This window comes from Sceloporus occidentalis, unplaced genomic scaffold (genome assembly GCF_023333645.1).
Source record: "Sceloporus occidentalis isolate IW3139 unplaced genomic scaffold, rSceOcc1.0.p SCAF_3, whole genome shotgun sequence".
NCBI classification, from domain to species: domain Eukaryota; kingdom Metazoa; phylum Chordata; class Lepidosauria; order Squamata; family Phrynosomatidae; genus Sceloporus; species Sceloporus occidentalis.
Genome location: NW_028316983.1, coordinates 13,248,603 through 13,273,537, shown reverse-complemented (window position 1 = coordinate 13,273,537; position 24,935 = coordinate 13,248,603). Strand labels below are relative to the sequence as shown.

The 24,935-nt window shown below is 39.1% G+C and overlaps 1 protein-coding gene across 2 annotated transcripts in view; it reads right to left on the bottom strand.

The window, feature by feature from the left end:
• TAF4 (TATA-box binding protein associated factor 4) overlaps positions 1–24,935 on the bottom strand; it is a 94,565-nt gene that overhangs the window by 21,668 nt on the left and 47,962 nt on the right. The window contains exons 3-11 of one of the 2 annotated variants that reach the window (XM_089513683.1): positions 21,235–21,419; positions 16,252–16,371; positions 14,590–14,709; positions 13,294–13,416; positions 12,172–12,261; positions 9,630–9,872; positions 7,879–8,026; positions 5,051–5,165; positions 1,778–1,947 (exon numbers count right to left, since the gene is read on the bottom strand). In XM_089513683.1, coding sequence (XP_089369809.1) covers positions 1,778–1,947; positions 5,051–5,165; positions 7,879–8,026; positions 9,630–9,872; positions 12,172–12,261; positions 13,294–13,416; positions 14,590–14,709; positions 16,252–16,371; positions 21,235–21,419 — 1,314 coding nt within the window. The remainder of the gene's footprint in view (positions 1–1,777; positions 1,948–5,050; positions 5,166–7,878; positions 8,027–9,629; positions 9,873–12,171; positions 12,262–13,293; positions 13,417–14,589; positions 14,710–16,251; positions 16,372–21,234; positions 21,420–24,935) is intronic. The other variant, XM_089513684.1, reaches the window with a different exon arrangement.

The following is a 24,935-nucleotide window of genomic DNA, read 5'->3' as shown; positions in this document are numbered from 1 at the left end:
AATAATAAAGAACTGTAACAGTTGAGACAAAAATGACTTAAGATGGAGGACTTTGTTAATTTATAACTGACAGTCTCTTGTCACCAGATATTCTTCATCCGCATTGTTCTGAATCATTCTGGCAGTCAGTACTACAAAAAACTACAACTAAAAAACTAGCTAGATAAAATGCTTTATGATCTTCATTGCATTCTTTTTCCAAAACAGTCAGGTGGAACAGATCTTACAAATTCCATTTTAGACTTGGGGCAGCTATGGTAATGTACTTGAGTCATGTCAGGGAAATAAATGCCAGCATTTAAATCTAGATGCTACCCAGGTACACTTCAACTCTAGTCACTGGATGACAACTTGGATGCAGGTGCAGCATTTGTCATTTGCTTATAACAAACAATTACTTTTGTTAGAGACAGACACAAAAGATAGACCCCAGTAGTAATTTGTCAGAGAAGCCTTAAGTCAACATGCACATACAAAACATATAATGGCTGACTGACACATGACTGTAATAATGCACTGATGTAAATTAAGTAGCATTCAGTGGAGATGCTGGTGTAAATTTATGGATAAAACTATCTTGCTTTGTTGTGTAATGTAAGTATACTGTATGTGCTGTACTGTAGTGTAACTTTGCGGTTTCACATCTCTATTGTAGCTGTGTTACTGTGTTGTAACTTTGCTGTGCAACATATGTATTCTAATTGTATTGTAAGGCTCAGTCCACATATTACACTAGAGAAGATTTTTTTTTCTTCCTATGCAGATAGGAAGATGTTCCATAGCAAGTTGTAATCAATCTAGAGTGACTGATAGCTTGCATCAATACTGCCCAAGCTTTTGAAAATGTGAGTTTTGAAAAAGTTGTGCTAGCACATAGAATATGGTCATATGCTAAAAAGTAAAAAGTGTCTCTGCATTACTGAAATAAAAGAAGTGTGTGTGGCTCTTGCAGGGGCTGAAAGGCCTTTAGTGTGTTATATAGATAAATCTTCTCTCTTCTCAACCCCAGTAGAGTTTATTCCAATTTTAGTTCATTTCTGCTTCATAGAACAGCTTCACATGTCACCTCTAACCTGCATCCAATAATGGTCACAGTTGCTGGCAGAGTAGTATTGTCATGTGCCACACAAGATCATGCCTTGGATTAAGGCAAACCACCAATCAGACCACTACACTGACAAAAAAATTCCCTCGCTCAAAATTATCAGTATATGAGCTGGTATGGCATCTCAGAGGCTCAGAGCTACAGATCTGAACACAAGAACAGAACAAAAATGGGATTATTTCAGCAGAGCTACTGTTGGTCTGCCCTGTGGTTTTACTGCTATTTCACATATAATATTTTTAGATGTTCTAAGATTTTTCAACTGTACATGTAAAAATCAAGTGTGAGAATGAGATACAGTGCACCCATGTCATACGCGGGCGCAACATACATGGCTTTCAGTCACGGGCACGAGCCCCATTATTTCTAATGGGGCTCCAGTATACGCTGGATTTCCCTTACGCAGCAGGGTTCGGAATGAATCCCCCACGTAAGGGAAACGCCCACTGTATAAAAAACATGTTTGGTAATACTATTGTGCAAATACACATAAAAGAGAGCAAAGACTGAGTGCAGGCAGAGATTTGCTGGCAAGTCTAGGATTGCTAACATGTAATGTGCAGAACAGCCCTAAAAGCAGGCAATTTATATTGGGTTTCAATTACCTTCTGCAAATACTGTGATTGATATAGTTTGCATATATGTCAAGGGAGACTTATAGCAATAACCCACCTATTTCTAATATCCTTCTTTGCAAAGGCGTTGGGAGAAGGAAGGTTTCGTCCTTACACGACCTTGTTAACGTGCCCACCAATTCAGAATTTGTGGCCAATATGCGTGCACTCTCTTCTGATAAGTTAACTCCTGCCATCGAGGCAACGTCGTTAATATCGTCATCATCCCTTCAGAAACAGAAAACATTACAATCAAATAAATTTTTTGCCATTTGGAATAAAAAGAAGCCAGATTTCAGAAAACTGTTCTGCAAGTTCAAACTAAAACAGTGGCCTATTCCTATGAAACTACATTCAATGGGCATCTTAACAGATTACAGTTGGCTCTCAAGATTACAGTATCGGTGGACTTGCTCATATCATCCCCAATGGTGGCACGTGCACATGGCCGCAGCACCATTTGGGACAGCCCCCATTTTCTCCAGTAGTGGCACATGAAAGCAGCTGTGCCGCCATTATGAACAAATCCCATTATCTCTAATAGCGGCATGGCCACGTGCAAGCACTGCCACTGGAGACAACAGGGGCTGTCCCTAATGGCGGTATGGCTGCATGCATGTGCCACCATTGAAGTCCTGTTGCCCCTAATGGCAGCACACACACACTGCCATTGGGCATCTATGGGTTTTGGAATCCAAGGGGGGTCTGGAACAGATCCCCCATGGATATTGAAGGCCAACTATATAGGATAATAAGCAAAACCAAAGTAAAAGTAAAGTAAATAACAATATAGTAAACATCTGGGTTAAATTCAAGGGAATTAAATTTAATAGAAAAATACTGAGGATATAAGACAAGAAGAAAAGCAGATTCAAGCCAACCAAGTCAACAAGTGCTGCTGTTTCTTGTTACCCCTAATGGCAGTGTGGCCACGTGCACGCACTGTCACTGGACACAACAGGGGCTGTCCCCGGATTGTATAGCATTGAGCCATGGCTGTTAAAGTCATGTCAACTTAGATTACTTCTGTTGTGCAGATGCAACCATTAAGAAGTGGGAGAAAGATGGGCTGAATTCTGTCTTCCCCTTTCCCCTCTTAAATGACTGATCAGTGGGATTCTAGCTGGGTTTGTTAAATTCCCTTTTTGGGAAAAGAATGAAGAATGTGTGCCCCTTCCCAAAACACTGGACTGCCATGCCCATCATTTTCACTGCTGGTTATACTGGCTAGGATTAATAGGAATTGCAGCCCAATACTGGAAAGGTACATCCTCCACCTATGCTTAGGAGCACAGCATGCAGTGCCCATCTGACAGTATGATCCTCCAGCCACCTTAGGTAGGTAGAGCAAGACCAGACATTGGAAAAATTATTATTTTGGACCACATCTCCTTATGGCCAGGCTGGCTGCAGGATTCTGGGAGTGGTATTCCAAACAGAAATTCTTTCCAGAGCTAATCTGGGCATGGTTGCAAATGAGTGAAAAAATAAACATTTTTTGAGTTTTCAACTAAAGGAAACTCAGGGCCAGAACAGACTGGTAAAATACAATGGCTTCCCGGCAGCTTGGAGTACACACAACGCACACACGCCATCCGGCAGTGTGGCGTTTAGATACTGCACGCTGCAGGAAAACTGCAGTGGCGGCAGAATGGGCGCCCTTTTTCCAACACAAAGTAACCAGATCAGGGCTGTGGTGTGCAGTTGCTGAGGCCCAATCTGGGGTGGCATCAAACTGCCTCTATATGGCTGTCTGTTTCAGCAATGAATATTATTTAAGAGACTTTTTTATCGTACTATTAATCATTCATATAAAAAATAATTTCCTGAAAGGCTTCTCTGGCCTGTTGCTTTCGTCCATCACTTCCACTGTTTCTCTGTTCAGAAAAGTGTTCAGTAAAGTTGAGAAAAGAACACTGTGCAGGCAGTATGACCACTACACAGCAAAGCTCAGCAGTCAGTTTTGAGAAGCAAAACAGGTCCAACTGAGGGTTTTCTAACCATGGGCACCAGAAGGCGGAACTCTTATACAAAAATTCAGACAAGAAGACAAAGGAGCTCCTGCTCAATCAAATGACAAATCTGGGAACAGGAATCCAGTCAGTCTTAGATGGGGTAACACTCCCCTAAAAATGGAGGTTTGCAGTTTGAGAGTACTCCTAGATTCATTTCTGAGCCTGGAGGCCCAGGTTTCAGCAGTGACCAAGAAGAGCTTTCGCACAGTTACAAATCTAGTGCATTACTGTGCCCATTCCTGGAGACATCAAATCTGACCACAGTAGGACCTGCTTTGGTTTCACCCGTTTGGATTACTGTAACATGCTCTACATGAGTCTGCCTTTGAAAAGTGCTGAAAGCTCCAGTTGGTCCAAAGAGCTTCCGCCAGGTTGTTAAATGGGGCTGGCCAGAGGGAGCACACAACTCCCTCATTGCAACAGTTCTATTGGCTACCAGTCTGTTTCCAGGCACAATTCAAAGTGGTGGTTTTAACCTATAAAGCCCTAAATGGCTTGCGTCCAGGTTATTTGAAGGACCACATCTCCCTGTATTTGACAATTAGAGTGCTAAGATCATCTGGAGAAGTCCTTCTCTCTGGCCCACCACATTCTCACGCTCCTTTGGTAGAACAAGGCAGAGGGCCTTTTTGGTGGCTGTTCCCAGACTTTGGAACTCTCTCCCCAGAGAGGCTAGGCTGACCCCATTCTTTCCTTCCAGCAGCAAATCAAAACAGTTTTATGCCATTGGGATTTTACAAACTGACGAAGTTTGGGCTTTTAATGTGGTGTTTTTAATGTGTTTTAAAAATTTTAAGATTTACTGTTTTAATCATATTTTGTTTCATTGTTTTTTTAATCTTATACATTTGACTTTTGTGTGGTTGTTAACTTGTATTGTTTTAAATATGTTGTTATCTGCATTGAGACCCATCATTGGGATAAAGGGAGAATATAAAATCTATAAATAAAAATATATTTTGATTGGCCTTAGATCCTAAAATTAGGAGTGCCTCTCTGACTGTTTTCAACTGTTTTTTTTTTTTTTTGTTGTTGTTAATTATCTGTTAAAACAGACCCTTTTTTTAAAGGTCCTTTTCTATTTGTTGGTGGTTTAAATTTCTTCATTCCACTTGGGAGCCCTGGAATGCTGAGAGATGATAAACAAATGTCATAAATAAATAATTAGCATCCTTATGTTGTCAAAATACAACGCAAAGGGGACAAAAAACAAGCATATAATATTGTAGACAGAGGTGTCATCTCTAGTATGCCCTGGTAAGTTTTGGGGATTCCCCCCTCCCCTCACAAACATACATATGCATACGATTACTTACCTAAAAGAACCTCCCCCAGGTTCTTTGAGTTTATTTTTCTGAGCAGCAGCTGCTTGGGTTGAAAGTGTAGAAAGAGCTTTGGTTCCAGGTAATACTGTCTGTTTTACCACAGGGACTGTAAAAAAAGAAATCAAGATTGATGCTCTACATGCAATATTAGCCCAACACAAACAGGGGGTAGTTAAATAAATTTGTTCACTAGGACACAATTTACATAACTCATACAATCAAACTTAACTTGGAATTGAATTAAGAGGAATGGAAGCTAACCAGAGATAGCACATAATCCTGTTTAAGGTACAATTACAGTGGGCCCTTCACATACACTGGGGTTAGGGGCACAGGACCCCCAGGAAAGTGGAAAAACCACCAATGAAAAATACTTTATTTTTTCCTGAGAGAATACTTCTCAAGGAAGCTCTAGATCCTCCAGCACAACTCTATGATCAACATCCAGCAGAAGTTAACCATAGAACTGAGCTGTAGAAACCTACGAATGCCTTGAGAAATGTTTTTTCTAGGAATCTCTAGGTCCTCCAGAGTGATTGTACAGTCAACTTCCACCAGATATTCCTAGAGAGAACATATTAATCAAATCCATGAATAATCAAATCCACAAAAGTCAAAGCCACAAATGTGAAGGGCTGACTGTACTAGTTATCTGCTACTTGAAATGCTTGCTCCAAAAGATTCTGGTGAATATGGACTTCTTGTTGCTAACCTGAGCTGTGCCAAATTTATCTGTTAAGAATCTAGCCCAAAATATCAGTCCTCCAAATCATAGACCATCAAGTCTAACTACTGCAATTTTATGGAAGGACAGCAGATGGAGCTTTCGTACTTTTTAAAATCCATCATGCTAAACAGGGCTTGGAAGCAATGTATAACATTATAGGTTGAGTAACACTTATCCAGAATTCTGAAATACTCCAAAATCTAAAATTGTCCATATGTGGGTCTCAGATAGTGACACCTTTGCTTTTTGATGGTTTAGTCTACACAAACTTTGTTTCGTGCACAAAATTATAAAAACTTTATGTATAAAATTACCATAAGACTATATTTATAAGGTTTATACAAAACATAAATGAATTTCATGTTTAGACTTTGGTCCCATCTCCTAGCTATCACACTATGTATATGCAAATATTCCAAAATCTGATGTCCCAGGATTTCCTCTGCTCCATCTCGGATTCGCACCTTTTCACTCGCTGCCCCTCACTCCTGGAACCTTCTTCCTCCACGAGCAAGAGCCATCACTTCTTTAACCAACTTCAAAACGGAGTTGAAGACCATCCTGTTCAGGGCAGCATTCCCAGGCATTGCATAATTGTCACTTGCTAATTGATGTTCTTTTGTCGTCTGTTTTATTGAATCATTTCCTGTATTGCTATGTATTTTATATGTATTATCCTTCTAGAGAGGCCCTTTCCCCACCACCACTCCCTTTGTGTCGTGTCTTTTTAGATTGTAAGCCTGAGGGCAGGGAACCGTCCAATTAAAATGATTGTATGTACAGCGCTGTGTAAATTTACAGTGCTTTATAATTAAAGGTTAATAATAATAATAATTATTATTATTATTATTATTATTATTATTTACTAATTATCTTTGTTTGATCAGCAAATGACAACACAGTTATCTTTAAGGCCTCAGAGGGAGCCATCAGGCAGACCCAGCAACATCTTGGACAGCCTGAAGGAAGAGGCCCCTCCCTCCTCAACTGTCATCTCGGCCTCAGAGGGAGCCATCAGGCAGACCCAGCAACATCTTGGACTGCCTGAAGGAAGAGGCCCCTCCCTCCTCAACTGTCATCTCGGCCTCAGAGGGAGCCATCAGGCAGACCCAGCAACATCTTGGACTGCCTGAAGGAAGAGGCCCCTCCCTCCTCAACTGACATCTCGGCCTCAGAGGGAGCCATCAGGCAGACCCAGCAACATCTTGGACTGCCTGAAGGAAGAGGCCCCTCCCTCCTCAACTGTCATCTCGGCCTCAGAGGGAGCCATCAGGCAGACCCAGCAACATCAGGGACTGCCTGAAGGAAGAGGCCCCTCCCTCCTCAACTGTCATCTCGGCCTCAGAGGGAGCCATCAGGCAGACCCAGCAACATCGGGGACTGCCTGAAGGAAGAGGCCCCTCCCTCCTCAACTGTCATCTCGGCCTCAGAGGGAGCCATCAGGCAGACCAGCAACATCGGGGACTGCCTGAAGGAAGAGGCCCCTCCCTCCTCAACTGTCATCTCGGCCTCAGAGGGAGCCATCAGGCAGACCAGCAACATCGGGGACTGCCTGAAGGAAGAGGCCCCTCCCTCCTCAACTGTCATCTCGGCCTCAGAGGGAGCCATCAGGCAGACCCAGCAACATCAGGGACTGCCTGAAGGACGAGACTTCTCCCTCCTTTAACTGTATTTTTATTGTATTACGATTTTACTGTACACCGCTATGATCATCGCGGAATAGCGGTCTATAAATAAAACATATTATTATTATTATTATTAAGGATTATAAAAACAATAATGTCAACACTGTCCATTTTTTAATTGGCAAGTAGGTCATTATTTTGGGAGACTCCAATTTTGGGAGAAAGATGCAATATAAATCCAGTTAATAAATAAATTTTAAAAACTGGACTGTTACTTTAAGGCATGCTTAGCTATTTCTTTTTTAATTTTTAAAATGGATTTTTAAAAATAATTTCTAAGTAATGCCTTAGAAATACAACACATTACTTTTAGTCATTCGATAATTGGTAAGAAAAACAAATTACTGCATTAGCTTTTAAAGTAATATTTCCAAACTCTGATCATAATGAAAATTCTTTCCTCTTACCTGTCTGAAGTGGGTTCAGCTGTATTTGCTGAGGAGCAGTAAGCATAATACGGTTGTGTGGCGGCCTCAACGCCACCATGGGGGTCTGTGTCAATGTCACCTGCGGAGGCCTAATCAACGTGCCTGGTTTCTGAGACTGCTGGATAACCTGTGAATTATTTAGAGAGACAACACTCATTTTAGTAAAATAGGGTCCAAATAGAAATAATCCAGTTTGAGACTGTTTTAACTGCCTTGGCTCAGTGCTGGGGAATCCTAGAAATTGTAGTTTATTGTGACACCAGAGCTCTCTGACAGAGAAAGCTAAATATCTCACAAATCTACAGTTCCCAGAATTCCCTAGCATTAAGCCAGGGCAGTTAAAACAGCCTCAAATGGGATTATTTCTGCAGTATGTTTTGGACATAGGATAGGGCAAAAAAGTTCTTAAAGGATCTAGTAATTAAGCAGTCACTCCATCTTCCTTGAAGGCTGGTTGCTTGTTTCAATTTGTTTTGCTTTTAGGAATCGCTAAACATGCAACAATGTCCAATGAACATTGTTGGAGGCAGAAAATTCAAAATTAATGGGCAACAGAGTGCAAGAAAACAGGGTCAGCCTACAAATGGCAAACTGAGTGTCCCTGTTCTCTGGAGCCCAGGAGAGGCTGCTCCTTCTGAAGGCCAGTGATGGCCACAAGGGTCACTGTGGGAAAAGAGCCTTGGTTCAATACATGAAGGGAAATACATTCACTTCTCAAATAATGAAAAACAGGAATGTGACAGGCATGGGTAATAGTCAAGAAGGTATCACATTTCAGATTTAAGAACCTTTAACATCACATTAAAGAGGGTAGAAGAAAGCATTACTAATTTACACACATTAGTGTATTTCAATTAATTTAGTCCAGAATTCTGTTTCCACAAATAGACAGCCACAAGCTGAAAACTCACAAACAAGATATTACGGGGTGGGAATTGCTTCCTGCCTGATTCTAGCATTTGTTAATAAGTAATACTGCATCCTAACATGGAGTCTCTATGTTTAATTTTCTTATACACTTGTTGACATAGGCTCCATTTTCTGAAAAGCCATTTAAGCTGGTGATCATCTCATGACAATAAATCCAGAAAGTTGATTTTGTACTATATGAAGCACTTCTTCCTTTCATTTGTTATTTGTCTATTTCCAATAAATTTAATCTTCAGAGGCTGTAGAAGGTAATGCTACACAAAAGAATGAGCATCACATCACAGCCTTATTGCAAGAATAATACAAGTTTTGTCAAGTAGCTGCAATACACTTTATACAAACATGTATAAAGTAACCCTGATTTCCTCACCCCCTCAAGAAAGCAGGCACAGGCAGAGGAGCAGAGAAATGTTATGAGGCTCCACAGCTCTGTCTTCAAATACTGTTCTGTTGTATCCTCCTCTATTACTTTTCCCTTGTAATTATGCTTCTAAAACTCAGCTAAGGGCAGTCTGGATCAAAAACACAGCAGGTATGGAGAGGATTTAGCATATATGTGCACGTTTGTCCTTAGCTTCGCATGATGCTCTCCCAGAGATGCTTCTCCTTGGGAAGAAATGACTTTCACATATTTGTAAAATCTAACAGATGTGTAACTTACTCTTATTTGTTCCTGAATACAGACAAAACACTAGCAAGGTTTTACATATATTAACAGACATTGCTGGCTAGCTCTAAGAAGGAAAAAGGTCCAATTTTTGGACACTATTGGTAGTATAAATTAGTTTTGGTTTACACACCACTTGCGTGGGCTGCCCTTGCTTGCCAACCCCAACTTGCGTTGGCTGTGTTAAACTGATGACCGGTTGTTGCAAGGTACTCGTTACGGTGGCAGTGGTCTTCCCCGCTGTACGCTGAACGGAGCTGCTCAGCATCACGGCTGTTAGAGCAGTCGTGGGCTGCGTCGTGGGCTGCTGATGCTGGCTTTGCTGAATAAAAGCTGCTGAATCTGGAGTCAGCTGTCTCAAGGCAGGCAAACTCCTCTATAAGACCAGAAGGGAAACATGAAATGCAACAGTGTAGTGAATGCTAACATTCAAATACTTGCCCAATAATAATAGTAGTAGTAGTAGTAGTAATAATAATAATAATTACTTATACCTCGCTCTTCAGTCAGGCTATCAGAGCAGCTTACAAATTATTAATTAGATATTATTAATTACAAAAGATGCAAGCATCAAGTTTCAGCCATCCCAATAAGACTAGGCACATCCAAAACATACAACTGCTCAAAAAGTGTACCCCCATGTTAATGGGACATCCATGTAACATACTTTACTGTTATACAGGGGACAAATGGTTTGTCGCACTGTCAAGAATCATTTTGTCATCTCATAGTATCATAGAGGTATAGAGTCGGAAGAGACCGCAAGAACCAACCAGGCCAACCCCAAGTAACACGTCCATAATCATCATCACAGAGAACAGAAAACCAACTATATAAAGTCACATCAAGAGTTTTTCAGAAAATCAGTGTGTCATGTATATTATTTCAAGATCCATTAATTTATCCAAAATTCTTACAGTGACTGGATTCTCCCCATATCCTGTGCATGTTAATACGACAGATACAAGTGTATGATGTGGTATGTGATTACTGTATTTTCTGGCGTATAAGACTACTTTTTAACCTAGGAAAATCTTCTCAAAAGTTGGTGGTCGTCTTATACGCCGGGTGTCGTCTTATAGGGCGGGTGCTGAAACTTCCGAGCTGGACTGGAGAATCTGCGGTCGCCACATATTGTGGGGGGAGCTAAAAATGGCCGCAGCCACATCCCCTCCATATGTGGCGACCATATGAAAGCAGGAAGGGATGCACTGCACAAGTACGGTAGAATAAAATCTTGGAGACAGGGAGGGCTGGGCAGGCAGGGAGAGCTGACCAATCCAAGCAGGCTTTGCATACAAGAAGTTTTCCTGCTAAGTACCTGCATGTCATAAGCATTTTAATTAAAATTACCATATTGAAATCAAATCTGATTTTTTAAAAAAATTTATTTGGTGTGCGTTGGAAGAGGGGTAGTCTTATATGGCGAGTATATCCCAAACTCTATATTTTAACTGGAAAAGTTGGGGGTCGTCTTATATGCCCAGTCGTCTTATATGCCGGAAAATACGGTAGATTAATAAAAGGTCTGGCTACTAAAACAGAATACACTGTTTCACTGCAGACTGACAAACACATTATTCCCATCACAGTTTGCTTTCACAGCAGCCATGCACACACTCCAGCCACTGTTTAAATTACCTCCTCTTTAAAATAATGCACATCTGAGGATATAAAGGGGCATTATGGCAATTCCATGCTTCATTGCACAGCTCTCATCTACTGCACTAAATTTCTATTCTCTGTACTGCTAATCTATATTTATATTACACTGCTAAAATGTCAAAGTCAAATTTGAGTTTTATATACCTCTTTAACATTTCCAAACTGCAAACAGTACTTGGGAAACTGCCTCAAACTAAGCCCATCCTCATAGGTGAGGAGAGAGAGGTGAAATCCACAGTCTGTAAACCTTGACTGCACAGATTTGACAGGAATGCTCAAGACACTGACTTCTGAGGAGGAGTGCCTTGTGAGTATAAGCTTTGGCATTTCACTGTGGAACTCTCAGGACAGTCCAGAAATACTGCAAACTTTAACACATTTGCAGCTAGAATCAAATAAAATCATAAATGTATACATCTGCACTCCAGTCAGATCCAACAGTACAAAGCTATTATAATTAAGGCCAAGAACTGGTTCACAGAAAGACCACCTGGAAGCCAGTCCTTATCCACAAACAGCCATCTTGGTGGGATACAATCAAGCTTCTACATGCTTGCATGTTAACATCTGGCATGGCAAATGTGCATGTTCTAAAGTTCTCTAATACTTGCATTTTTAAAGGGGGAGAGACTGTGGGGAGTGAGTAGATTTAGGTATATCCTACTTACATTACAAACTGCATCATCCACAACATAGATCCCACTATCTAAGCTGATAAACAGCATTCCAAATAGAAACTGTCTGAATTGACTCCTAGAATCAATACTCTACATACAAAATTTACATAGGAGTCACTATTATGGCTTAACTCCATGATCAGTTATTATATCACAAAATGTTCCTACGATTCTATGAAATCTTACAAAAGAGAAGAATGTATATTGCAGTAATATGAATATCTCAAATACAATATCATTTTTAATATCATCTCTTGACTGTGATTTCATTATTGAGAAGGGCTGAGTCTATCACTACAAGAGATACCACAAGGAAGAAAGAGCTATTATTACCTTCAAGAAAGGCACAAGGTAAGGTTGAGGTGAAGAATTAAGTTCCCGGTATAACCTGCTGGTGAAATCTTCTGCTTCAATTTTTCCATCCTGTAAGACAAATTTCACAATCAGATCCAGATAATGAATATGGATATTAAGCTCTTATCCATCTAAACAAAGAATGCAGAATGTGTGGCCCCTCCATATATTGCTGGACTGAAGATTCCATCAACTTTAGTCAGCGCAGCCAATGGTGAGAGACAGTCATGCAACATCTAGAGGTACCTTCTAGTTTTAACATACCACAAGAAGATCGCTTAACATGGAACTTTACTGAGAATGTTAGAACACTTTACTGAATCTGTTAGAACACTAAAATATATTTAAGGTTAAGTCAAGTTAATATTTATTGTACTAGCCGAAGACCATGACAATGTTGGTTAAAAAAAAGAATGTTACAGTTCAATCATTAAAAAAATTAAACACACATTAATATTAATCTGGTCATGCTCATACAACTACATTCCTTAATGACTGCAGAACTGGTAAAAATACTTAAATACTGAGATTCATATTCTATGCATATATAATATTAATTCACTGTAATCCTGTAGTCTTTCCCCAAATAGTTTTGTTCTGGTACAATTAGATTACCTATTCCAAACCATTTAGTCACAAATGCTAATTTTGTTTAACAGTATACATAATAATAATGCATGATGTTATGGACTGCAAGTCCTCTTTTATAAAAATTTCCCCATATTTCTCCTTCTCTCTACATCAAAGGGTGAAAGAGAATCAAACTGTTACTTTTCTTAGAGGAAGCTACAGTTTCATATTATTTGTAGATATGTTCATATTATTTGTGGGATTATTTGTGAACTAGTAGTCTGTTCATAGGGAACTAGTTACCAACAAACCATATTTAAACTGTGGTCTTAAATAATTGTTAACTAACTTCAGTCCAAACAAACTGTTGTTTTCTTGAGTTTGGACCTAAGTTGGATCTTCTTAAGCAAAGTGGAAACTTTTACTGTCCTCTCACAAGAAGAGGCTAGGGGAGGGGATTACCACAGGTTATTCCAAATTACCCAAACTATGATTTAGGTGACTGTATGTACCTATCAGTATCTGTCTTACCAGCAGGTTCTGAACTAGTTCTTTCACATTAGCTGCAGTTTCTGTAGACTGCTTTCCAGAAGAGGCCAGTTTTATTAACGTAGAGAGGAAATTCTTGCATTTCTTCACATTTTCCATGGTTTCCTGGAGGGAAAGATGGAGAAGCAAAGTAAAAGGGGGAGAAACTTTAAAAATGCCACCTGAGCTGTCTAGAGCCCAGATCAAGCCCAGATCAAGTCCCAGGTTACTTGGAGGACCGCCTCTCCCCATATAATCTGCCCCGCACACTCAGGTCAGCCAGGAAGAACCTATTGAGGGTTCCAACTGCGAAATATGCGTCGACTTCGCAAAGGGCCTTTTCTATCACGGCCCCAAAAATTTGGAACACCCTTCCCGATGAGCTCCGCTCCATCACCTCCCTGGATCTCTTTAAAAAGAAACTTAAGACCTTTTTTTTTCCATCAAGCTTTCCCCCATGTGCTCTGATATCATGTGGTTCCTCCCCTATATGTATTTTGCATCATGGCTCATCAGCTCAGCTGGCTTTGATTTGGTTTAATAGTTTTTAAATTGTATTTGTAATTTTTATACAGTTTTATCGTTATGTATATATTGTATTTTTATTCTGTACTGCTGTATTGTTGTATTCTTTTGTTCTGTACACCGCTTTGATAGAAATAAACTTTATTATTATTATTATTATTATTATTATTATTATTATTTAGCAGCAATAACATTCCAAAATATTCTGAGCCAGTGCTATGGATACTCCTTGCATAAGCAGTAAAAAAACAAAGAAAACTTGCTTCCTAAAATTTCAGCATTTACCTTTTTTTAAATGAAATAATTTCTAGTCCTTATTACCATATAGATCCAAAATGAGCAATCTGAATAATCTTTCCAGTAGCTGGGGAGGGAGGAGCAACATCTCAGCCCTGAACTATTATTTGCCCCCTCAGCAAGACTAAGAGTAGAATGCACTATGTAAAATACAAAAAGTGCAGTTTAACAAATTCATCTTTTGTTGGTTACTTAGCTGATTATTATAGAAATTAATGTTATTTGGGTACTGCATTTTTATTCTGGTTTATCAGAGCCATTCTAGTAATCTTCACCATCATTGTTGCAAAACATTTTGTGTTTTGTGCCAACTCACTTAAGACGTTTCACCCTCACAAAGTATATCATGGACCATTTACTGTGTCAGTGCAATAATTAGTATGCCCCATACAGAACATAGCAAGTAATGGATTCTTTTCTTAGACAGCTAGCAGGAGCTGGCCTTTGGCTTGGAATAAACAGTTATCAGAATCTTACTGTGGCCACAGTTGAGGTCGCTGCAGCTCCTTGCACCGTCCTCTGAGGAGTTCCAGTCTGCACAGCAGTTGCTGTTCCTAATGCTGTTGTTTGTGCGGGACTACCCAGAACAATCTGAGGCTGCAACATAACACAGGCATTAGTCAATTATACAGCGAGGTCATGAACAAATGGAGACTTAATCATGATCAAAATGTGTATCACAACAGTATTAAAATCCAAATAATGAGAGACCTTCTCAACTACAGTCACCCCTCCTAACTCAGGAGGGATCCATTCCGGACCCTCTCTCCCACAAGTTAGGAGACTCGCAGATAATTAAGCCCCATTGAAATGAATGGGGTGCGCTTCTGTGCGGGAGCATGCCCCATTCACCCCAATGGCGGGTCGTCCCTCCATGGATCGTCAAGTCTGCCAATTTCAAATCTGCAGACTTGGAGGGTTGACTGTACTCATCTGATTCAGTTTACGAATTGGCCACCAGGTGGCACAAGTGCTACTCGTTCAAATCTGGAAACTCTGGAAGTTGATTAAAGACAGCATGTGTTTTGCTTAACAGATAGAAGGCAGTAGAGCACTATGCATAGATATACATAGGGACAATCACATGCACCTGTTTCACTTCTGCTTGCAAATCAACTGTAATTATTTCAAAGGTGCTGTGTACACAAATAGAACAGGCATGGGAGCTGAATCCTAAAAACTCCTGCATAAATATTACATCAGTAGCATAGGAGACTATCAGACAATGAACCCACATCAAATAAGAAAGTCTCAATGGAAATGTCCTGAAATAACCAATGTGTTTAGAACTGTCAAAAAGTATCATTCAAAGAGAAATCACTAATATTTTAGTCAAGCGTGTAGACATCCTGTTCTACAAGAGTGCAGAACAGGAAAAAATCCTGTTCACTAGACCACTCACTACACAAAGGCTAAAGCAGCTGTAAGGACCAATTCACAAAACCCACTGTGAATCATCAGCAACATGAGATGCATGACACATACGAAAAGGGTGCACAGATGGAGGGTGTGTGCACATAGGTGAACTGCAGTTGAGGACAAATCAACAAAATGCTCACAGCTTAAATCCAATTCTTAGCCCCAATTAAAGCAGACCCAGTGAATCAATGGGAAGTTGGTAATTCAACATTTATATCAATTCTTTGATTCATGGGTTTATTCTAGATGGAACTAACTATCAGAATTAGGTGAGATGGGGGGAGGCCAAATTAAATATTATTCAGAGCTACATTCTGATGATTTTTCAAGTCCCTGCCTACAGGGAATGCTTTCCACACAATGTCAAAGACAATGTCCACATACAAAGCAAAAGCCTGTATATGCCGCACAACTGTCATGGGTAATGCCTATGTACACTGAGTATGGTCTACGATAGTGCTACCCAAAATGGAGTTAGGTGGTTCAGTGCCACCAGATGTTTTCCAGGGAACTACGTGAATATGATAATAATCTGGCACAAATATTGGTTAAAAAATATATCTTGTCAGCCAGAGCTGACAATTTGAAAAGCAGTGGCCTAGAGTGCACTATCAATTTGCATGATAGACAGGACTGGAAAGCCTAATCCTATTCCTTGATATATAGTTAATTGCTCACTTCAGGATTAGAAGATATAAGTACCAATCCTGACAAATTTACCTGAACTACAGGCGGCCTCTGTAACGTTGTTGTGGACTGTACGGTTGTCTGTGCCTGAGACACTTGCTTAATTATAGTGGTTGGGGCCATCTGACGTGCAATTATAGGCGTTCCAGGAGCCTGCAAAAAGAATCCCAGGTACATTAACAGAGAAGCAGCTACATATAAATAAAGTGGTCCATCTCTACAGAACAGTCGTTTAAAAAACACCTCTATGTCTGAAATAATCTACAGGTAAAATCATTATCTCATAAAACTCAGTTTAAATTTTCTGTGCTGTCTTCACTTTCTCCTACAAAGCAAGCCTACAACCTGATTAGCACAGTTACTAGCTTGCACTGCTTAACAGGCACATCTCACAGCCTCAAATCTGGTCTTTTTTTCACATAAACTTGAAAAATCACTCAGAACATTAAAAACATGCAAAAACATGCAGAACATTGAAAACATATAGCTTAAAATGTTAACAGAAATTGCAGCACTTAGATGGTGGAGACATTGGCATCCTGTATAGCTTTGAAGGAGGCAAATTACAGTCATTCCGATCCTGGTGCCGAATTATTTCCATCATCTCCTAACAAAAACAGCCACTACCTTAACACATCTAAAGATGACCAGCATGGAGAAGACCTTGGTAAAGCAAGGGAAAGGGAAAGTACTGAGGGGTGCCAAGAAGGATGATGGAGCACCTGGCATGTATGAGCTCAGTGCTGTCAAGAGACAAGAAGGCTATCAAGAAGTGCTTAAATAAAGAGGAGACAGGATAGATCTTAGAAACATTGGCTGGCATTCTGCTGGTTAGTCCTAACTAGAGACCCATGGAATCACATGTTGGTGACTCAACACGTAGTTAAACCTTAGGGTCGACATAAGTTCAAAATGCCTGAAGGCACACAACAACAGGAGGCAGAAAGAGAGAAAGCTATGTGGAAAAGTTACAGAGGAACCAAAAAACTAAACTAAAAAAAAAAAAAAAGAGCAGAAATGGCAAGGATGTAAGAGCCAGAAAAATATTTTGCAGCAGGCTTACAAATTTCATTGTAAAGTCATAGGGCTTGTTTGCAAAATTAATAAAACATATTAGATCTTTGGAAGGTAGTACATCAAAATGAATCAAATACTGGATATAAGCTGAGAAGGCTCCAGATCTGGTAACTGCCATTATTATTAAAAAACAATATTTAACCTTACTGTACAACTATGTATCAAACCTTGAAAGTAATGTCAAATATGAGTCCCTATCCAAATCTCTGAAATTTATTTATTTATTTATTCAAATGTTCTCTTAACTTTAATATTTGCAGCAAAAGACTATCAATTTTATTTTTTTTAAAAAAGAAAACATTTAGTACTGTTAAAAATGTATGGGCTGCAATCATTTTTATGGCTCTAATACTAAATCAGAGTTCCCTGAATTAAGAGCCTCAAGAGTTTCTGAGCTGCAACCATCATCAGTTTGGGGAGAGTTGTAGTAACCTAACATGTTCTGACAGTTACACTGTATTAATAAATCACTATGTTTATAGTATTTCCTGTGAAAATTGCTACAGCACAAAAAGAAAGCATAACAAATGAATAATTAAGGTTTTCAGCTAACTTTTAAAAGTAACCCGTCCTAGCTTCTCATCACCCCTGCCTCAGTTCCTGGTTTCTTTATATTGGCCAAATGTCCCATTACCTACCAAAGCATTAAATCCAGATGGAACAGAGTTTAAGAATTGGGGGAAATATACAGGCAGGTTTTTGCAATTACAATTCAGGCAAAGGAGAGCATTTAGTGTACTGGCACTTACTACATGTGATGTTCTCATATTAGTTTTCAACACGTGTTAAAGAATTCAAAGACACAGACGCGTTAGTCTAGGAAATCAATACACAAAGGGATCTTGTAGACTCAATGCATCTGAAGAAGCAGGCTCAAGTTTATGAAAGCTCATGCTACCAGCTACTTTCTTTGAGTTTATCTCAAAAGTGCTACAAGATCCCTTTAAACACATCTTAAAAACAGACTTATTTAAGAAATCCTTCCCTGATTAGTCCATCATGGAAATCATAAACTGTATATTAATTTTTGTTTTGGTATTTTTGCATTGCGTTTTGTGTTTTGTTGATGTCTATCACTTTGAAATTCTTGGACTCAGGCTTTATACTTTTAAAATGTTGTTGTTGTTGCTGCTGAGCGCCTTCAAGCTGTTTCTGACTTAATTATGACCCTAAGGTGAAAAAACTCTGGAAATTTGATAAGCACGGAATCTGGATTTTTAAAAACAGAAACAAGAAGAGACATAAAGATCTAAGTACCAAGAAGGAGTTACAGGGCAAGGCAGGTACTCTAAAATTACTTAATTAAAATTTATCTCCAAATATTCTACATGGCACTCAGTACAAAATCCAGTAGTCTATAAACAAAGGAGCTATTAACAGGAGGTTACCAACTGGTTTACTATTTTTATTTATTAATTTGCTTGTATTGAAAAGCTGCCATGGGAGAATATAATCAGAAGAGCAACAAGGCAGCTGCATTTATTCTGTTGTGGAACTTGTACACTGCTCTTTCCTGGCTACTTGGCTTCTCCGAGGAGCTTGCAAACAATAAGAACACAAAATACCATAAAACATCTGAACAATTAGCAAGAGAACAACAGTGAAATGCAAGATAAATTTCTAATCAATTAAAAAAAAGAGTAGCTTAAGAGACAGTTAAACCTTATAAAGGTTATCAACATTAAATGGATAGGAAAACAAGCAGGTCTGAGCCCAGATATTCCCTGCATGGCATTTTTGTACTAAAAACCATTCATCCCAAAGTGCTTTTTAAACTTTTTCACCAAAGGAATATTATTTCCTATACACATAGAAAAGTAGCCTGAATGGTAGTCCTGCCGGAGAGAAGACGATGTACCAACTCCTCCGTCACTCAATTCTTCATTCACTCCTGACTAGCTTTTTATCAAAATACAAACAACACTGGGGGGAAACCACATTGATAAAATTTTACATGTGTCACCTACATAACATCTAGTCTGGCTCATAGTCAAGAGTCCTGAAATTTGCTGTTGAGGTTGTCCCTTTCTGGAGCCACAATTGCTCATTAGAGTCATGTTAATTTCCCTGGTTTTATCTTTTCCTCTATTACATTTGTTTTAGAGACTGGTGCTGAAACAGCAATGTTAACATAAATTTGACCTCCATGTAATCACTGAAGAACGGGGTTAAGATCCAAGTAAGAGTTGGCAGTGCGCCTCTATTCTAATTTTAAAAGAAAAAAAGAGAAAAAGGAAAAGCAAAATTTCAAGTACCTATAGTTCTAAATGTGAACATGTGTTGGGATTATTTATCATATTCATAAAGCTATATAAGAGACAGTGGTACTCAGAACAACCACAATTAGGTAGGCTTTGGCCCCATACAGATAGGCCAAAATAAAGCTGCTTCGGGTCACTTTGGAGGTATGCTGTTTAAATGATGTATGCATCCTAAGAGTCCAGAAGCTGCGCCAAAGATGCGCTCCAGTCCTTAAGATTGGATCATGGCTTTGGTGTGGCTTCCAGACTCTTAGGATGCATTCAACATTTAAACAGCATATATCCAAAGTGACCCGAAGCAGCTTTATTTTGGCCTATCTGTATGGGGCCCTTACTAAGGGCTAAAATAGACCGGCAAGAAGGGGCAGCTTGAAGCTGCCCCCTGGCGAAGACAGATAGGGGTCTTAGGAAATACATGCCGCAGCCCAAATCCGCCTTGAACCCCCCCCCCCCACACACACACACACACACAGGAGCTGAAAAAATCCACTCCTATTTGGGCTGAGAATGAGCTGGCTTTCCCAGCCCCGCTGCAGCCCCAGAGCAGCTTCAAGACATTCCAGCAGCATGTAAACCTTTTGAAGCTGCCCACATCTCGGCGGCCGCCCAGCTTCCAAGCATCATAGGAGCATGTGGCATGTAAATGCCACACTCCAATGACATCCAGAAAAGGGCTTTTTCAGGCGTCTGTTTCGGCCCAAAGTTGTCCCAATGTTTTCAATAGTTCTTCTCTACACATAACTAAGCCTGCATATGCCCTGCAGAAATAATGCAGTTTGACACTGCTTTAACTTCTACGAAATTCTGGGATTTGCAGTTTATCATGGCACCAGAGCACTCTGACAGAGAAAAATCAATTAGCTTACAAAACTACAAATCCCAGAATTCCATGCCACTGAGCCATGGTAGTTGTATCCAACAGCCTTATTTCTGCAGTGCAGATGCAGTTCCAGTCTATAGCCGACCTACAGCTCTAAATAGGAATTGTAGTGGCTAAGGACTGAGTGGTCCCAACATAGCTATCAATTTCTCCACTGAGATCAGATTGGGAAACCATTTTTTGGCCCAGACGTGCCAATCTGAGACAAAAGCTAAAGAAATTCTATAGACTATTGGTTCCTTATCCCAAGCACAGACCCCCAATGTGTGTCTCTTTCCCAATATTCTCTCTCTCTCTCTCTCTCTCTCTCTCTCTCTCTCTCTCTTATTTTCCCTTTCCTTTGCAGTTCCTGACAGTATGAAAAACTGAAAGTTCTCCTCAACTATGCAGATGTTATTTAGGCAAAGTACATAAATATTTGCAAACTTGCAGATTTGAGCCATTTATTTCAGCTATAAAACTGAAGTTGTTTTTGCTATAGAAATTTGGAGCATTTTCAGCAGAGTGACTGAGGTTCTACATATAAGTATCATCAACACACCCTGATATAGGTCCAGGCAATGAGCTCCTTCTTTTGAGCAATGAAAACTTATGGACTGGTAAAAGTATAGTACCAGAAACCTGAAAGAACAGAGGGCAGCAGCTTGAGAATTCTACCATAATATCATCAGAACATAAAAATGTTTGGTGGACATTCAGAATACACTGGCAGGCACATCACGAAAATAAAGCTCCTAGGAGACTTGAGCCTCTGGATACCCTTAAATGTAAGAAAATTTAAGACTGTATTCTACTTACATTTCTCAGTGAACTGACCTGCACAGTCGAGAGCTGGACTGGAGAAGCACTGGTAGGTGTGGCAGGGCGAGGAGTCATGGTTGTTTGAGACTGGGACTGTGCATGTGCTTGGGCCTGCATCTGTGCCAAAGCATGTTGAGGGATCATCAGTAACTGGCCATTTTCACTTCGTACAAGGACCATGCCTAAAATGGAAGAAATAAAGTATCGGCATCAGGATTTGGCCAAAATACATCCACAAGGCTCCAGAAAGTTCAGAGTGATGCACTGTGCAGGCACAGGATAACCCATTTGTGTGAGTCAGAGACCACAAAGAAAAATGGAAAGTTATTCCAGGTATTAAAGCAATGAAGATGTGACTCAGGTCATTCAGTGAAAATAGTTTATGTTATAATGATAAAGGGCTATAATGGAATCCTCTAGCACCACTGAAAATAAACTCAGAAAAAGGAGATTTCTAGCATAAACTTTTTGTGGATTCCACAATGCTTGCAACTGAGGAAGTGTAATGGAGTTCATGGAAGCTTGTTAGAAATGTATTTTCTTCTCAGCTGGACTCAAGGGTTTTTCAGGATTCCTTTATACCTTTTTATGCTGAAATAGACTAACACAGCTGTCTCTGAATACTAATATATTGATAAAGTAACTGAACATTGGTTCAGTTACTAAGTTGAACAAACACCACAGCTCAATGGCAAAGCACATGGCTTGCAAGAAGTTGGGTCTAAATCCAGTCCCAGCACCACTAGTAGCCTTTGAAGAGCCACTTCAGGTGAAGTAGAGATGAGTCTGATTCATTATAAAGCAATCTCTTATAAAATAAGAGCTTTATTTATTTGACGCAAGGGCGAAAACTATTTCTAGTACCTATAGTTCTAAAGGGAGCCAGGGTGGTGTAGTGATTTGAGCGTTGAGACTACGACTCTGGAGATCAGGGTTCAAATCCCAACTCAGCCATAAACCCACTTGGTGACCTTGGGCAAGTCACACTCTCTCAGCCTCATAGGATGGCAATGGCAAACCCCCTCTGAAGAAACTTACCAGGAAAATCCCATGATAGGGTCACCACAATTTGAAAACAAGGCACACAACAACAACAACAACAACAACAACAACAACAAGTTCTAAACCTATCAATCCTTTTTCCCTACACTGCATTTTAAGAAGCAAGTGCTACTTGGATTTTTAAAAGTCAATCTGCCACATTTTGAAGACTCTGAATAGGTAACAGGGGAATTCAAGCATATAGAATTCATTAACATGGAAGTAAGGTGCAGTCACACTTAAACACACAATGCCATATTAAAATTCACCCCCAAGACCACATTGAACAATTCTGTTGGACAAATCATGCAATAGCAGAAGAGAAGATTTCTTCAGTGAGGCAATTATCAATTTGTCAAGATGACATTTTGTCATCTTATTATTCCACAGACCAGTGCCGGTTATTCCACACACTAGTCTCATAATCCAGTGGAAGTCCCTAACAGCCCTCTGCATTAGTGTCTCTCTCTCACGCTAAATTAGATTATGTGGTATATGGTAAGGGCCTCTCAACAGGCTTTGCTTATCCCCTTACACTGTAGGGCTCACAACAATGCCACTGTAAGCAGAGGAAGAGAGCAGGAATGGCAACAGATGACTACTGATCTTGCATTTTGAAATAATGGTAACTTGTTATAAGGGCAGGACCAAAGCTGGGAAATTTGAAAGCTACTCACAGTGCAAATGTCAGCCCAGCCTGTCCTCCCTCCCACTTTCCAAGGCACAGAAAGGAATCTGAAGGAAGGACCATGAAGTTTCATGTAGTAGCAGTGTCATACACAAATATTATTTATGTGTATCTTCAGGGTTGGTTTTTTGTTTTTGTTTGTTTTTTGCTGCATATCATGTTAGTTAGTATTCCACCCTTCCTCCAAGAAACTCAAAGCAGTATACTTTAAGCTCTCAACCAAGTGAAATAATTTAGACTCATTAATAGCTCAAAACATCTCACAGAAAAATGTAACTTAGACCAGAAACATTTTTGTTAAATATGTGGGAAGAAGATTTAGAAAAAGAATATGGTAAATTTCTTTATTACTTAATCACAACAGCAAGACTAACACTGACTCAGAAATGAAAAGCCAAAGGTCCCCTGAGTATAAAAGATTGGTTAATTAAAATATACGATGCAATAGAAACGTACAAATTAACAACCCTCCTTAGAAATAAGACAAAAAAGGAAGGGAAAAACGGATGGAACAAGATTTTAAATTGTTTGGACAAAGAATGGGGTAAAATAGCTACAATCAGTTACAACTAGCATTGGTTATAAGAGTAAATAAATGTTGCAAATACGATACAAATAGAGAAAAGATAGAAGGAAGAGACATGAGAAAAGTGACACAAGATGAAACAATACAGAATACAAAATTATACAAGACTAATAGATAAAAGAGAACAAAGGTTTATAAAATCTCAGATGAACATGGTTAAATATATTCTTTGTAATAGAAATTGAAAATAGGATATGTTTAACACATATGAACAGAAAATTGAAAGCTAACAGTATGCATAGTGATGAGCTCAAATTACAATATACAGAAATACAAATATGTTATAAATATAGGCTAAAGTACATATGAAGATATTAAAAAGGCCTGTAAAAATACAAATTAACCCAGCATAATAGGGAAGAAGTCAAGAATGAATGGTAAGGGGAGAAATGGAAAAGAAGAATGAGGAGAGTATGGAAGACAAAATGGAAGTAGGTAAAGCAATTATGAGAAGGGCAAAGTACGTAGAAGAAGGTGAGAGTAAGTTGAATGAAAGTAGAAGGGTAAGGAAGTGGAAGAAAGAAAGAAAGAAAGAAAGAAAGAAAGAAAGAAAGGGTAGAATGGCAGGGAAAGAGAAAACAGGTGAGAGAATGAGGGTGAAGTAAACGATTGAGAAAAAAGAAGATGAAGAGAAGAGAAGGATAAGGAGAGAGGATAGAGATGAGAAAGGTAAAGGAAAGAGGTTGAGTACAATAATATGATTAGAGAGAATTTAGGAATGAAGTACATACAGAAGGAAGAAAGAATACACAAGAAGATGATGATATTCGAACTCAATTTTAAAGTTTCCATATTATTATGAGGTTAATAATAGCACAAGAAGTAGAAACTTACTTACCGGTTTAGAAAATGAGCTACATCTGTATAGGATGTACATAAGATGAAATGGAAGCAGAATGTAATGTGATATATATTATTGCTATGTATTAACAATCCAAGTGTACCTTCTATGAAAACCTTATTTGTTTTTTAAATATTTTTATTAATTAAAATCAATACACATAAATTTACATCTGTTCATTTTAAAAAAGTAACATCATGTATCTTCTATATTTTCTATTTACATCTTGTCCTTTGATATCTGACTACAATTACAAAAATATAAACGCAAACATAAACTCCCTTGCCTCTTTTCCATCATAACTTACATGTTCTTGAAGTTAAATATTATTCTCCTTCTGTAATATTACTCTTCATATCTCACATATACTACTTGCGATCTTATTATTGCATTTTCATTTCCATTTTTTACTTTTCAATTTTCCCTACTTATTATTTGTGGTTCTATTGTTTATTCCATTATTTTTTTACGTTTTTAATTTCCAATACATCTTCACATATTCTTCAAATGGTTTCCAATTTTCTTTGTTTTGTAATAACATA